Below are 12,343 nucleotides of genomic sequence, written 5' to 3'. Positions count from 1 at the left end.
AAAATTCTTAAATTCCAATAAAGAACAAAAATAATTAAAATGTATATGACATATCTATAAAAAATTGTTCAATTAACAATACTGCAAATCATACATTCATATGGCATAATTGTTATGTTGTTATAGATCTATAATGTCCATAAAAATGTCTTCTGTAATGAGACCCAAAACTATCAAAAACTATTGTAATATATATGAAGTATATTTTAAAATTAAAAAAGATACTTGAAAAATATAAGATATATTATATTTCTTCTTCATGCATTAATCTTGTTGTGCGACTTGTAAAATATCTTTTGGGTAAATAGATTCCCTCAAGGAATTTTTTCTCATTGAAAACGAGACGGTGACGTCACGCGTAGTAACACAGGAAGCCGAATTCCGAATAGCGGTAGAAAATGGTACATATTTTTTGTTAAATTTAATCATTATATTTACTACGAAATATTGTTATTGTGAAACGTAGAGTGTTTAAACTAAGTATGTGTTGAAAGAAACAGGGAAATGTCGCAAGTTTGTAAAATTAATGACACAGTTCCATCTATAAAAACATGGCCTCCTTTCATTCAAAAACGTGCTTTTGAAATACCTTATTTGATCTGAACAGGGACGTATATACGTCCCTGATCTGACATACTATAAACTTCGAGAAGGAGTACATTTATATAACTATGTATTGGATTTTATATTCCAACGTATTAAATGGCCGCCTTTCAAAAAAAAAGTGCTTTATTGTAATATTAATTAATTCTCAAATTATGGTATTCTGTTGAGGCTACTCGCTTTTAAAGGAGGAGTACGAAGTTGCAAAAGCAAATAAGTGAAAGTGTAAAGATGTGAAAGCAAAGTCGGAAGATGCGAAGACCTCGCTCTCTTGTTTTCACAACTTCTCACAGGGGCTCTGTTGTTGGATAATTGGAGTTCTTTATTACTTGTTTCAGAAGACAAAATTTATTAAAATTAGTCATCTTAAGTGTATTTCTGTGTATTCAACTGTACTGCATTAAAAACATTCACTGAAAACCCCTGTTTAACATGTTAAAAAAGTGTATTCAATGTAAATTTTTAAAAAGTAAAGGAACGACACTCGCCATCTTGGATTTATAGGGGGTGCTCAGTTCACCCTATGTTTTAAACAAGCTCCCTGATTTTTTCAACAATTTCTAATGAGATCTAGGTTGGAAATGATAAAATTACTTATCCCTATCGTCTGACTAGATTTGTGTGCCGCAGAAATAAACATATTTTGTCAGAATGTACTAGTACACGCCAAACTTATCAAAAGCAACGAAAGTTAACATTTACCAGTAAGTAGCAAAATTCTCCATATCATCACTGAGAGGATCAAAAAATATATATGCCTATTAAAGAGAGCAAAAAATTCACGAAAAGATTCCTTTTGGTTTAAATTCAGTTGTGACTTGTCTCTTCTGTTGTGTATACATACTCAAAATCAGAATGCTACTTTATCATTGCATGTACCGATACTTGTTTACAAATAATATCGAAAGTGTTACAATTAATTGAAAACAATTATTAAACTAGTAATCTGATTTATATTTTTTTTTATTATAGGGACTATTAGATTTAATACGAAAACTGAAGTCCAGCCAAGACAAAGAACTGCGAATACTTTTGCTGGGTTTGGATAATGCAGGAAAAACTACACTTTTAAAAAAATTGGCTTCAGAAGATGTCAGTCATATAACACCAACTCAGGTAGATACTGTGAAATATTAATTTAACACAATCAATACATAAATCAATATTGTCTACTTGATTCACTTGAAGTTGATACCAGGTGTTTAGACAATGATGTACTCTTTCTTTCAGGGATTTAATATCAAATCTGTAGTCTCGTCTGGTTTTAAACTGAATGTTTGGGACATAGGAGGTCAAAGAAAGATTAGACCATACTGGAGGAATTACTTTGAAAATACAGATGTTCTTGTAAGTTAGATTTGGAAATAATAACATTTTTTCTTTTAGCATATTTACTTACCTTTTTAAAAATGGGACTATAAAACATGGTTTTTCTTTTCAGATATATGTTATAGATAGTGCTGATCAAAAGAGATTTGAAGAAACTGGCCTAGTAAGTTGACTTTTGCAAAAAACTTGTATAAGTGTTGAAGTTATAGTCATACAGAAAATTAGATGAAATGATCAGAATCAACATTCTTATCAACAGAGCAAGATAACTATAAGGAGTAAGGTGTGAACCTGAGCAGAGCTGTCACCTAAGATTAATATGTGATCATAATATTTTCATTATAAACATTGCAGGAATTATCAGAGCTATTGGAGGAGCCAAAGTTACAGGGAGTTCCTCTGTTAATTTATGCCAACAAGCAGGACTTGCTGCAGGCTGCACAGGCCTCAGAGATAGCCCGGGGACTATCACTAGACACAATACGTGACAGAAAGTGGCACATACAGGCATGCTCAGCACAGTCTGGGGAAGGAATCAAGGTATAAAACTTGTATGATAAAAAAAATCCTGATGGAATTCATTTATGAGTCATTAAGATGGATGAAAAGTACCAAAAAAGTTTTAACCTTGTGCATCAAATCACTATCTTACTGCTATATTTGGTTAGAATTACTGTAAACGTATTTAACGAGGCCGGGTCTAATTTTTTCTGCCCTAGATTTTTTAATGAAATTTTTTACATGAATTTCTACTGATATAATTATTATTTTAAGAAAAAAAAATAAGACATTTACCACACCGTTTGTTCAAGGGGTCATCTCAAAGTTTGTTAATCTTTAACATGGGACCCTATGGGATTTTGCCTGAAATGTATCAATTTTGCACATTTTTTACATTTTTTTTAAACTTCTGCCCTAGGGATTTCTTTTTCTGTTCTACATATTAAAGTTATTGCTTAAAGACCTCAAATGTTCAAATAAAAAAAACCTTTTACCTCCTGGTTTGATCCAGGGGTCTTATCAAAGTTGTTTTTTGTATGCCCAATTTCCCAGTGTGCCAGATAATAGCTATTTTTTTATTTGACAACGACGGAAATGGTGATCTTTATAGTATTATTAAAACATTTAGACACATTTAAGTACTAAATAAATATATAACATCACATATCAAGGGTCATATAAAATACATGGTTACTGTCTTGAAATATAGAAATCAAGCTATATTTAGGCGGGTAAAGAAAACGTGACAGAGGGCTATGCTTGCTGAACCCTCTTCACGTTTTCGAACCGAGCCCAAATAAAGCTTATACTTCGAGACATTTATGTTTATTCCACAATATAATATCAATTTTACGCATCAATCGAGCTATTTTCAACAAATTTCGCTGAATATCTGCAGTTGAGACTATAACGCCATGGCGTCAACAAAGCAAAAAGATGACGTCACAATACAAATGAAACGCTGCGCGAAAGCGTGCATACTCGTTCTGTACTCGGCCTCGTTAATTACAGTTAGCTGTGTATTTCAATTAGCGTTTTTGTCTGAATTTGGCTTCTGCTAAATCAAGTCCATTGTCAAATGTCAAACATATATAAAAATAGGTACATTCAGAAATGCGCCTAAATCAAACCCACGCTAAATTGTGGAAAAATCCCTTTTAAACATTGTCCACTGCAAATATTATGTAAATAGTATGTAACTTACATATCTGACATTTTACAGTCAAACATTACCAGTATTTTGAGGGTTCAATGAGAAAAGAAGTGTGTTTTTGTGTTGGGGGGGGGGGTTATTTTCAGGTCAAATCATGACCATAACCCCACAGGCATCCCTTCATTGACATATATCTTATAACCCCTATTGATTTTGAAGGTACAAGGCCAAAGGTCAAGAGTCAAACTTCTCTCAACATCAGTTTGTCAGTTGTTTGGTTAACCAAGTGTTGTTCCATCAATATATTAAGAGCATTTTGCTTGACAGACATAAAATTTGTTACACTTGTATCTTTTATCGATAATATTATATGACCTCTATTGCTTTTGAGTTTAGAGTTACAAAGGGATAAACAATCTAATTAAAATAAGAAATTCCATTTGCTCCTCAAATTTGCGTATCGAAAATGGGGGAGTGGATGGAAGCTTTGATTTTAATTAGACTGAGGTTTAAATTACTTTTGAGATTGATTTGTAAGCTAAGTATTTTCACCAAAATTTTTTAAAACCCTATGCATGACAAACATCAAACCAGGCATGGTGGTGCCCTTAAGAAGTAATTAACCTTTATGGATTTTGAGATCATAGGTCAATAGTCAAACTTCTTTGGACATTAACATGATTAACTGATAGACTACCTGTAAATGTTGTCCATCAATATCTTTGTTATCTAGTACATGTACTCTGTATTAAAGTTGACCCTATTCATGGAACATATTTCTCTCTGAAACAAAAGTTTCACTACGCAAATGTGAACAATATGGTCTTCTTGTCTGGTTTTTCTGATGCTTGAGGTAATGTTATCAGTAATGCCAGCTAATAAAACTTGCTTTCACAATGTGTTTGAATATTTTTTCATTTTAGGAGGGAATCGATTGGATGAGTACAGTTGTAGGAAAAAAGAAATAGGATAACTAGTGACTTCTTTATAGAAATAAATGACTGACAGAGATGAAGTTTCCTCCAATGTATGGAATCTGACAAACTGATTGGAGGCTCTGATACATCAACTACTTGCTATTTACATACAAAGCTATTGTAGCTAACATTATATGCATGTATTTTCTTTATTAGCATTGTCAACTAATAATCAAAGATGGATCATCATGATTAATTTCTTAAGAACCTATGAAAATAGAAATTGGTGCAGACTTTCTATTTTTGTTTCCTACTATGAAATGAAATTTAAAAAAAAATATCCCTGGAAATCCAGACCAGTAACAAAAATTTCAAAGACCATTTAATGCGGTTTATTAACCAAAGTCATATTGTGTCTGTCGCCATTGTACTTCCAAAATGAAGGTGGTTGATGTATTTTTAACTAGGGAAGCAATCAGTTTGGTAATTAATCATAAAATATTACAGATCTGCAAGGAAAGAATTTATTGTCTGATCTGACAACACAGCATTCTTCATCAATTTACTTAAATTATACAAGTTTTTCAAATACTTTTATACCTCTACATAGAAGTACTTGTATCAAACAACTTTATGTCAAAGTTTGATACGATTCAATATACATGTATGTGGTTAATGAATTAAAAAGCCAGTGCATGTATGGTAGTTTTCCTAAAACAAGCTGATTTATATAATCAAATCAAAATCATGTGGATGTACATGCAAGTTTTCAAATTCTGTTTCACACAGTCTCCTTACTGATGTTATATGCTCGCATTTAAATAAAATAGTTAACACTGAAGAGTGTGCATATTATGAAAGAAATATATAATTGTCATTAATTTTCACTTTAAAAAAAATTGTGAAGCACTTGAATGGTTGTCATGTCACTATGAATTTACATATCATTTTGTGGATGTAATCTGTGTACATTATACAGAAGATTGTTAAGTGTTATACAAGTGTTGTATTTGTACTGTGTAATGTGTAAGACGTGTCATATTTTCTTCAGAAAGATCTGTTGAGGTTGTCAATTTACTTTTGTAAATTCTTTTTTTTTGCCATATACTCGACTATGAATTAATTTCTCTGTTGCATCGTACCGATTGTAATTCTCTATTTGGAAAAAATAGAGGTTGAAATGAAAGAAACTTTTAAAGATAATAAAATTTAGAAAGAATATTTATATGCTGGTTTTTGTACACTTCATATTTAAAGGTACCAATATTACCCTTTTCCGCCATGTGCAAAATAAACCGAAAATTCACCTGCCTGTGTGTAATAAATTCGAGGCAAATCTAGGCAAACACGGCAATCTTCAATTGTTATTACACACCCCTTTCTATATCATTGGCTATTATTTGTAGAATTAGATATGTGTCGTTCAATTCCGATTTCCGAGAATGACGTCAAATGATTACGTCAACTCGGTAATATACAAACAGCTGGCACAAATATTGACAGTAAAGTTTATATTTAGAAACAACTATACAGACGAGCGATTTGTTAATTGATAATAATCATTCATCACATGATGTATTACCGTTATATAAATGGTGCCTGATTGGGAGGGTAACAGTTGAAATTAACACCCTGAGAAAACCATTGTCAACCGGCTCTCAGGCTAATATACAGCGAAGAAGGGCTAATATAGGATGCGATAAAAATTGCCATGTAATTATTATATATATATATCGTATAACATAGGTAGAAATTAAATTAATTCCTCAAATAACTGTTACTGTAACAGTAACTTGATCCAAAGGGGCGGATCAAGTTGAGTTCCCAGGGCTGCATTCAAGATCATAGCTACTACGTAGTTTAACGATAAGCTAGCCTAGCAGCTATATAGATATTAGTAGCCTACTGGTAAATATTTTATGCTAAGCATCAAATTCAAGATGGCCACCTTTGTTACCAGTTGGTAACAAACATGAAATTTATTTACTTAAGGAATGAATTCAATATTTATTTGTTTTATACGATATAAAATGGTTTGGGGCAGTTTACGCTTTGACTGTTCAAACCATTTTATATCGCATAAAACTAATAAATATTGAATTCATTGCTTATAATTTAATTTTTTTACTCTTCATTGTAGATAAAAACGGTCATTTGACCTTTAAAATGACGTAAAACTATACAAAATTCAAACGTAACATCAGGCGTATTGATACGTTTTTGACGTTAGTCTTACTATGACGTAGGCAACATTCTTTATACGATATAAAATAATTTTTTAGCCAATCAGAAAGTGCGTTACAACCAGAATTGAATTATTTAGTGATATTTTGTTCATCCCTTGTTATATTAAGTTTTAACATGTATATTTCCACTTTGATAAAAAGTAATTAAAACAATGAAAATCAAGCCAATACTAAACCAAGTACCTTTTAGTAGGTCTGCGGTGACCTTGAAAAGTTCTAGGTCAAAGGTTAAGTCTTGTCCAGATATTGAATTCCATCAATTTTTTCGTTTTAAAATTTTCACAATCTAATTAAAATTAGACGTTCTGAATCCGCTACCGTTCTCTTGAGAAGCAGTACTTAGCGGATTCAGAATGTCTAATTTTAATTAGATTGAAAATTTTCACAAAATATATCCCTTAACTTGTGTAATGTCCAATTCATGCGCAATATATTACCGGTATTTTTCAAGGACGGACTTGTAGCTCAACGGTCAGACAACCCAAATTTACAGTTGAGCTACAGTTCAACTATTTTGAATGATGTGATTTTGGATAGCGTGTTGTGACCATTAATCAAGTTTCTCTGTCAAAGGTCAAGGTGTTAGCAGGTCTCCGAAATTACATCCTTGATCATATACAACATTCTCTTCCTTACCCCAAGCTTGCTCATACCTGACCAAAAGTGCCCATCAACAAGGATTGTTCAGTGACCTTGAAGCAATTTTTTCTGTCAGATCCATTTCAAAAGCTTCCCTTTCTCCGAAAAGTCCAATCCACACTTTACAAAAATTCTGGGGCAATCATATACTCAACAGAAACAGACTTTTAATGACAGTTAACTTATAACCATTCCAACAATAACTACAAAAACTCAATAGAAATCTATGGGTTTTTCCTCAAAGATGGCGACCAAGCGACACAAGTTTTGTAAAGGGTGGATTGGTACTTTTCTACAAAACAGTTAACTATACCTAAATTTCGAGTAATGAATTTTTGTCCCCCACCGCAACGCGGAGCGGGGGCATGGAAATGCCGGGCGTCCGTCCGTCACACTTTTTTGTATGCGCTCTCATGCCTACAAATTTTGACGGATTTTCATTCAATTTATACCAAATGTTAATACCACTATTACCTTGGTCAATTTCAAAAATCAGCATTGGTCGATACTTTTTGTTGGAGTTACGGGACTTTGACCACAATAATGACTCGGTTTTATCAAAAAATTGACCTTGTAAGCGCTCTCATGCCTACAAATTTTGACGGATTTTCATTAAATTTATACCAAATGTTTATACCACTACTACTTTGGTCAAGTTTGAAAATCAGCATTTGTCGATACTTTTAGTTGGAGTTATGGGACTTTGACCACAATAATGACTCCGTTTTATCCAAAAATTGACCTTGTAAGCGCTCTCATGCCCACAAATTTTGACAGACTTACATGAAATTTATACCAAATGTTTATACCACTAATACCTTGGTCAAGTTCCTATATCAGCCTTGGTCAATACTAGTATATTGCTTGACCGGTGGGGGACCCCGGAATTCTATTCTTGTTATATTTGAACACATGAAACTATGGCTTAGTACAGTTATATCAGAATTTATTTTCTCTCTTTAACAGTGAACAGTTGAGGAATCAAAGTTGCCAAAATATTTTGTAAAACTGATTAACATACAAAATTATAAACGTCTTTGAAGATCCAAATTAACAACCAAGTCTTTAGTACTCATCACCACCTTCCTCTTCAGCCTCTCCCTCAACAGAATCCACACCCACTTCTTCATAATCCTTCTCCAAGGCAGCCAGATCTTCACGGGCCTCAGAGAATTCACCTTCTTCCATTCCCTCTCCCACATACCAGTGAACAAAGGCACGCTTGGCATACATCAGGTCAAACTTGTGATCCAGACGAGCCCAGGCCTCAGCAATGGCAGTGGTGTTACTCAACATGCAGACAGCTCTCTGTACCTTGGCAAGGTCACCTCCAGGAACAACAGTTGGTGGCTGGTAGTTGATGCCAACTTTGAAACCAGTAGGACACCAATCCACAAACTGAATGGTTCTCTTTGTCTTGATGGTGGCAATGGCAGCATTGACATCCTTAGGTACAACATCCCCTCTGTACAGCATGCAACAAGCCATGTACTTGCCATGTCTGGGATCACATTTCACCATTTGATTTGCTGGTTCAAAGCACGCATTGGTAATTTCCGCTACTGACAGCTGTTCATGGTAGGCCTTCTCTGCAGAGATGACAGGAGCGTAGGTCACCAATGGAAAGTGGATACGTGGGTAAGGTACAAGATTTGTCTGGAACTCTGTCAGGTCCACATTCAAGGCTCCATCAAATCGAAGGGAGGCTGTGATTGAACTAACAATCTGACCAATCAGGCGGTTCAAGTTGGTGTAAGTTGGCCTCTCAATGTCCAGGTTCCTTCGGCAAATATCATAGATAGCCTCATTGTCAACCATGAAGGCACAGTCGGAATGCTCCAGAGTAGTGTGTGTGGTAAGGATGGAATTGTAGGGCTCAACTACTGCTGTAGATACCTTAAGGAAAAAAAATGAATTGTTAACACTGAGTGGAAGGCAGCTAGCCACTCTTTAATTTAAAAGCAATCCAACATATTCTATCATTGAGGCTCCAACTTGCATAAATACTATGTTTCTACAGATATGTACTATTAATGTTGAATATCTTTTTTCCTCTTTCTATTCATTACTGTACAATATTTCAAACAAATAGAATTAGAACAATGGCTCATTACAAATAGCAGTGAAACTTCCTTCCCCCTTTAAATGCTCCAGTATCTGAGGCCAGCATTTTTTTATTTTTAGGTTTACAAACAACAAAATGATAAAGTTCCGTAGGAGGAGGAAATAAAAAAAAAAAAAAAAATCTCTTTTGACCTACAATTTTTTAATTTTTAGGTTTACGAACCACAAAATTGTAAAGTTCTGTATGAGAAAAAAAACCTTTTATGACATCATCTTTATTCTTATAATAATAATGAATGACAACTTCATGATAGTGGTGTGTAACTGCATCAAGTGTAGCATGTGAAAAGTATGTCATCTGTGTAACATATCACTGAAATAGTACAATAGAATATTAGACATACAGCTTTGATATTACATGTGAATATAGCAAAGTCAGGGGTGTGCAATTACAAAATTTGGCCACAAAGTTACTAGCCCGAGATTCAAAGTTACTAGTCAGACTATTGTCGGACATGTCAACATTTCATTTAAAAAAAAACCTAAATTTTATGTACATAAAGTCATAATGTTTTCTCCTGTATGATACTAGTATATAATTATTAATATATAAAATATTCATTACTTTCATGTTTTCTGCAGTTAAAAAATATTCAACTTCATTGATCTCTCACATTTTATTTACAAAATTGGTTTGGGTGTTTATAATGTGAGAAAACTCAAATATAACATTGTGAAAGTGAACAGACTCTATAAAATCACTGCAACTATATGTGTGCATGTATTTTATCCTGTTGAATTTCCATGTACAAAGTACAACTATGCAATTAATTATGAAATGGTAAATTTTAATTGAAAATAACGGAAAATGCAAAAACAATAATATGATTTTTTTTAAAATTCACTAGGCAGGTCACTTTAAAATGTGTTCATGAGAATAGTTACTGCAGAAATTTATAATATCCCTAATACATCTCTCTCTCTCTCTCTCTCTCTCTCTCTCTGTAAAATAAATTTTTAAAAAGGCCAATGAATACATATGCCAATTCAACACAAAAAGAAAGGGAATCATTTTACAGTGATGTACTTGAAAACAGCTGCACAGGTAACTATCGAAGCCATGTTCAGTGAGGTGTGACTATCTCGTCTAGCCACTGGTCAACACTGTCGGTAAAACTTCAAAGTATGAAACTTACAGCAGAGTGTTTGTAGAAGCTTCTCTGAAGAATGTAGCACGAGAAAAAGATGCGTAAGAAATTTTTAGGCTATCATGACACAAAAAGAGCAGATTTTATGCCTCTGTGATAACAATGACGATACACTTTTCCTACTAGGAAAAATTTGCTGTCGGGGAGAAAAAAAAGATCTTTTTTGTAATTTTATTTTTTTTCTAAAAACTCAGAAAATCGAGCGGCGGGTTTGTAAACCTAAAAATAAAAAAATGCTGGCCTGAATATTACCATAAATCATACAAAATAAATACCTGAGGAGCAGGGTAAATGGCAAATTCAAGCTTGGATTTCTTTCCATAATCAACAGACAGTCTCTCCATCAGAAGGGAGGCAAATCCAGAACCAGTTCCTCCTCCAAAGCTGTGAAAAATCAGGAACCCTTGAAGACCAGTGCATTGGTCAGCCTGAAATCACAATAAAAATAATAGAAACAATAAGCATGAACCCCCAATGTTAAATGATGCAGATCTGTAACAGATACAGATTTTGTGAGGATTACAGATGTGAATCACTTAAAATTTACCAATTTTCTGATGCGATCCAAAACCAAGTCCACAATTTCCTTTCCAATGGTGTAGTGACCTCTTGCATAGTTGTTGGCAGCATCCTCTTTTCCAGTTATCAGCTGTTCTGGATGGAAAAGTTGGCGGTACGTCCCTGTGCGCACCTCATCTGAAAATATTCACATACTATACTATGTTTATTGCAAGGATACTTGGATTTTTTTTCTAATTGCCTTTTGTTAATTTTACTTTCAAATTTCATACTTTTTGGGGGGGATTTTTCCATAATTAATTTGATTAATATATCTGCAAGAGATAACATACCAACAACTGTGGGCTCCAGGTCTACAAATACAGCCCTTGGTACATGCTTGCCAGCACCAGTTTCACTGAAAAAGGTGTTGAATGAATCATCTCCCCCTCCAATTGTCTTGTCACTTGGCATCTGCCCATCTGGCTGAATGCCGTGCTCCAAGCAGTACAGCTCCCAGCAGGCATTTCCAATCTGGACACCAGCTTGTCCAACATGAATAGATATACACTCACGCTGCAAAATATTCATTCAATATAAACTATAAAATCTATTCTGTGTTTGTCATATATCTATTGTAGACGAATGAAAAAATATATATAAGGGGATCTTTTACCCAAACTTAAATATACACGTCCTTCTGGCTCCTATAATTAATAGTTGGTGGCACAGTATCTTGCCGTGAGCCGAACTAATAGTACGGTGTACACATCTCATTTACATATACATAGATAACAAAACAAATTATACGTCGTTATGTACAATGTTCATATCAAGGTGCCGTGTAAATAATTATATCACTTGGTAGTACAGAGACGATTGTTTTACTATGTAATAGTTTGATCTGATGCGTAAAAAATGCATCGCTACCTGACAAACCACTTGTTGATATAAATAGAATTGTGCACATTTATACTACGTATTCTATAAAAATTTAAGCATAACCTTCTAATTACTAGTACTTACCATTCTGACAGAATTTCTTTTTTAAATCCTTGGAAGAAGGTGACGGATAAATATGGACTTTGCACTGAGATGTGTAACGCGTCTCGCACAAATTCAAACTGATAACGCACGGTGATACTCTTTCCTTATATACACTGACATCATCATCCACGCGCATCC

At 33.8% G+C, this 12,343-nt stretch overlaps 2 protein-coding genes across 2 annotated transcripts; one reads left to right on the top strand and one right to left on the bottom strand.

Annotated features, from left to right (window-relative positions):
- The first annotated feature begins 322 nt into the window (after positions 1-322).
- Positions 323-5,724, top strand: LOC128192277 (ADP-ribosylation factor-like protein 3). Its single transcript, XM_052864854.1, has 6 exons — positions 323-401; positions 1,576-1,719; positions 1,834-1,950; positions 2,045-2,095; positions 2,287-2,472; positions 4,510-5,724. The coding sequence occupies exons 1-6, from the start codon at positions 399-401 to the stop codon at positions 4,552-4,554; spliced, it is 546 nt and encodes a 181-aa protein (XP_052720814.1). The 5' UTR covers positions 323-398; the 3' UTR covers positions 4,555-5,724.
- A 2,593-nt stretch (positions 5,725-8,317) lies between these two features.
- Positions 8,318-12,332, bottom strand: LOC128191888 (tubulin alpha chain, testis-specific). Its single transcript, XM_052864242.1, has 5 exons — positions 12,185-12,332; positions 11,512-11,734; positions 11,208-11,356; positions 10,936-11,088; positions 8,318-9,284 (listed from the first exon to the last, which is right to left on the bottom strand). Exons 1-5 carry the CDS (start codon positions 12,185-12,187, stop codon positions 8,454-8,456), a joined length of 1,359 nt encoding a protein of 452 aa, XP_052720202.1. The 5' UTR covers positions 12,188-12,332; the 3' UTR covers positions 8,318-8,453.
- Positions 12,333-12,343: the final 11 nt, after the last annotated feature.

Source organism: Crassostrea angulata, chromosome 7 (assembly GCF_025612915.1).
Source record: "Crassostrea angulata isolate pt1a10 chromosome 7, ASM2561291v2, whole genome shotgun sequence".
Taxonomy (NCBI): Eukaryota; Metazoa; Mollusca; class Bivalvia; order Ostreida; family Ostreidae; genus Magallana; species Magallana angulata.
The sequence above is the reverse complement of the archived record's forward strand: the minus strand, read 5'-3'. Positions and strand labels throughout refer to the sequence as shown.

Bases quoted from the DNA above. Each gene is read 5' to 3' on its own strand.
- LOC128192277 (XM_052864854.1), top strand. The intron at 1,720-1,833 runs GTAGATACTGTG...TCTTTCTTTCAG, and splicing joins GTCATATAACACCAACTCAG to GGATTTAATATCAAATCTGT. The intron at 1,951-2,044 runs GTAAGTTAGATT...TTTTCTTTTCAG, and splicing joins TTGAAAATACAGATGTTCTT to ATATATGTTATAGATAGTGC.
- LOC128191888 (XM_052864242.1), bottom strand. The intron at 11,089-11,207 runs GTAAATTTTAAG...TTGTGATTTCAG, and splicing joins TGGATCGCATCAGAAAATTG to GCTGACCAATGCACTGGTCT. The intron at 9,285-10,935 runs GTATTTATTTTG...TTTTTCCTTAAG, and splicing joins CCATTTACCCTGCTCCTCAG to GTATCTACAGCAGTAGTTGA.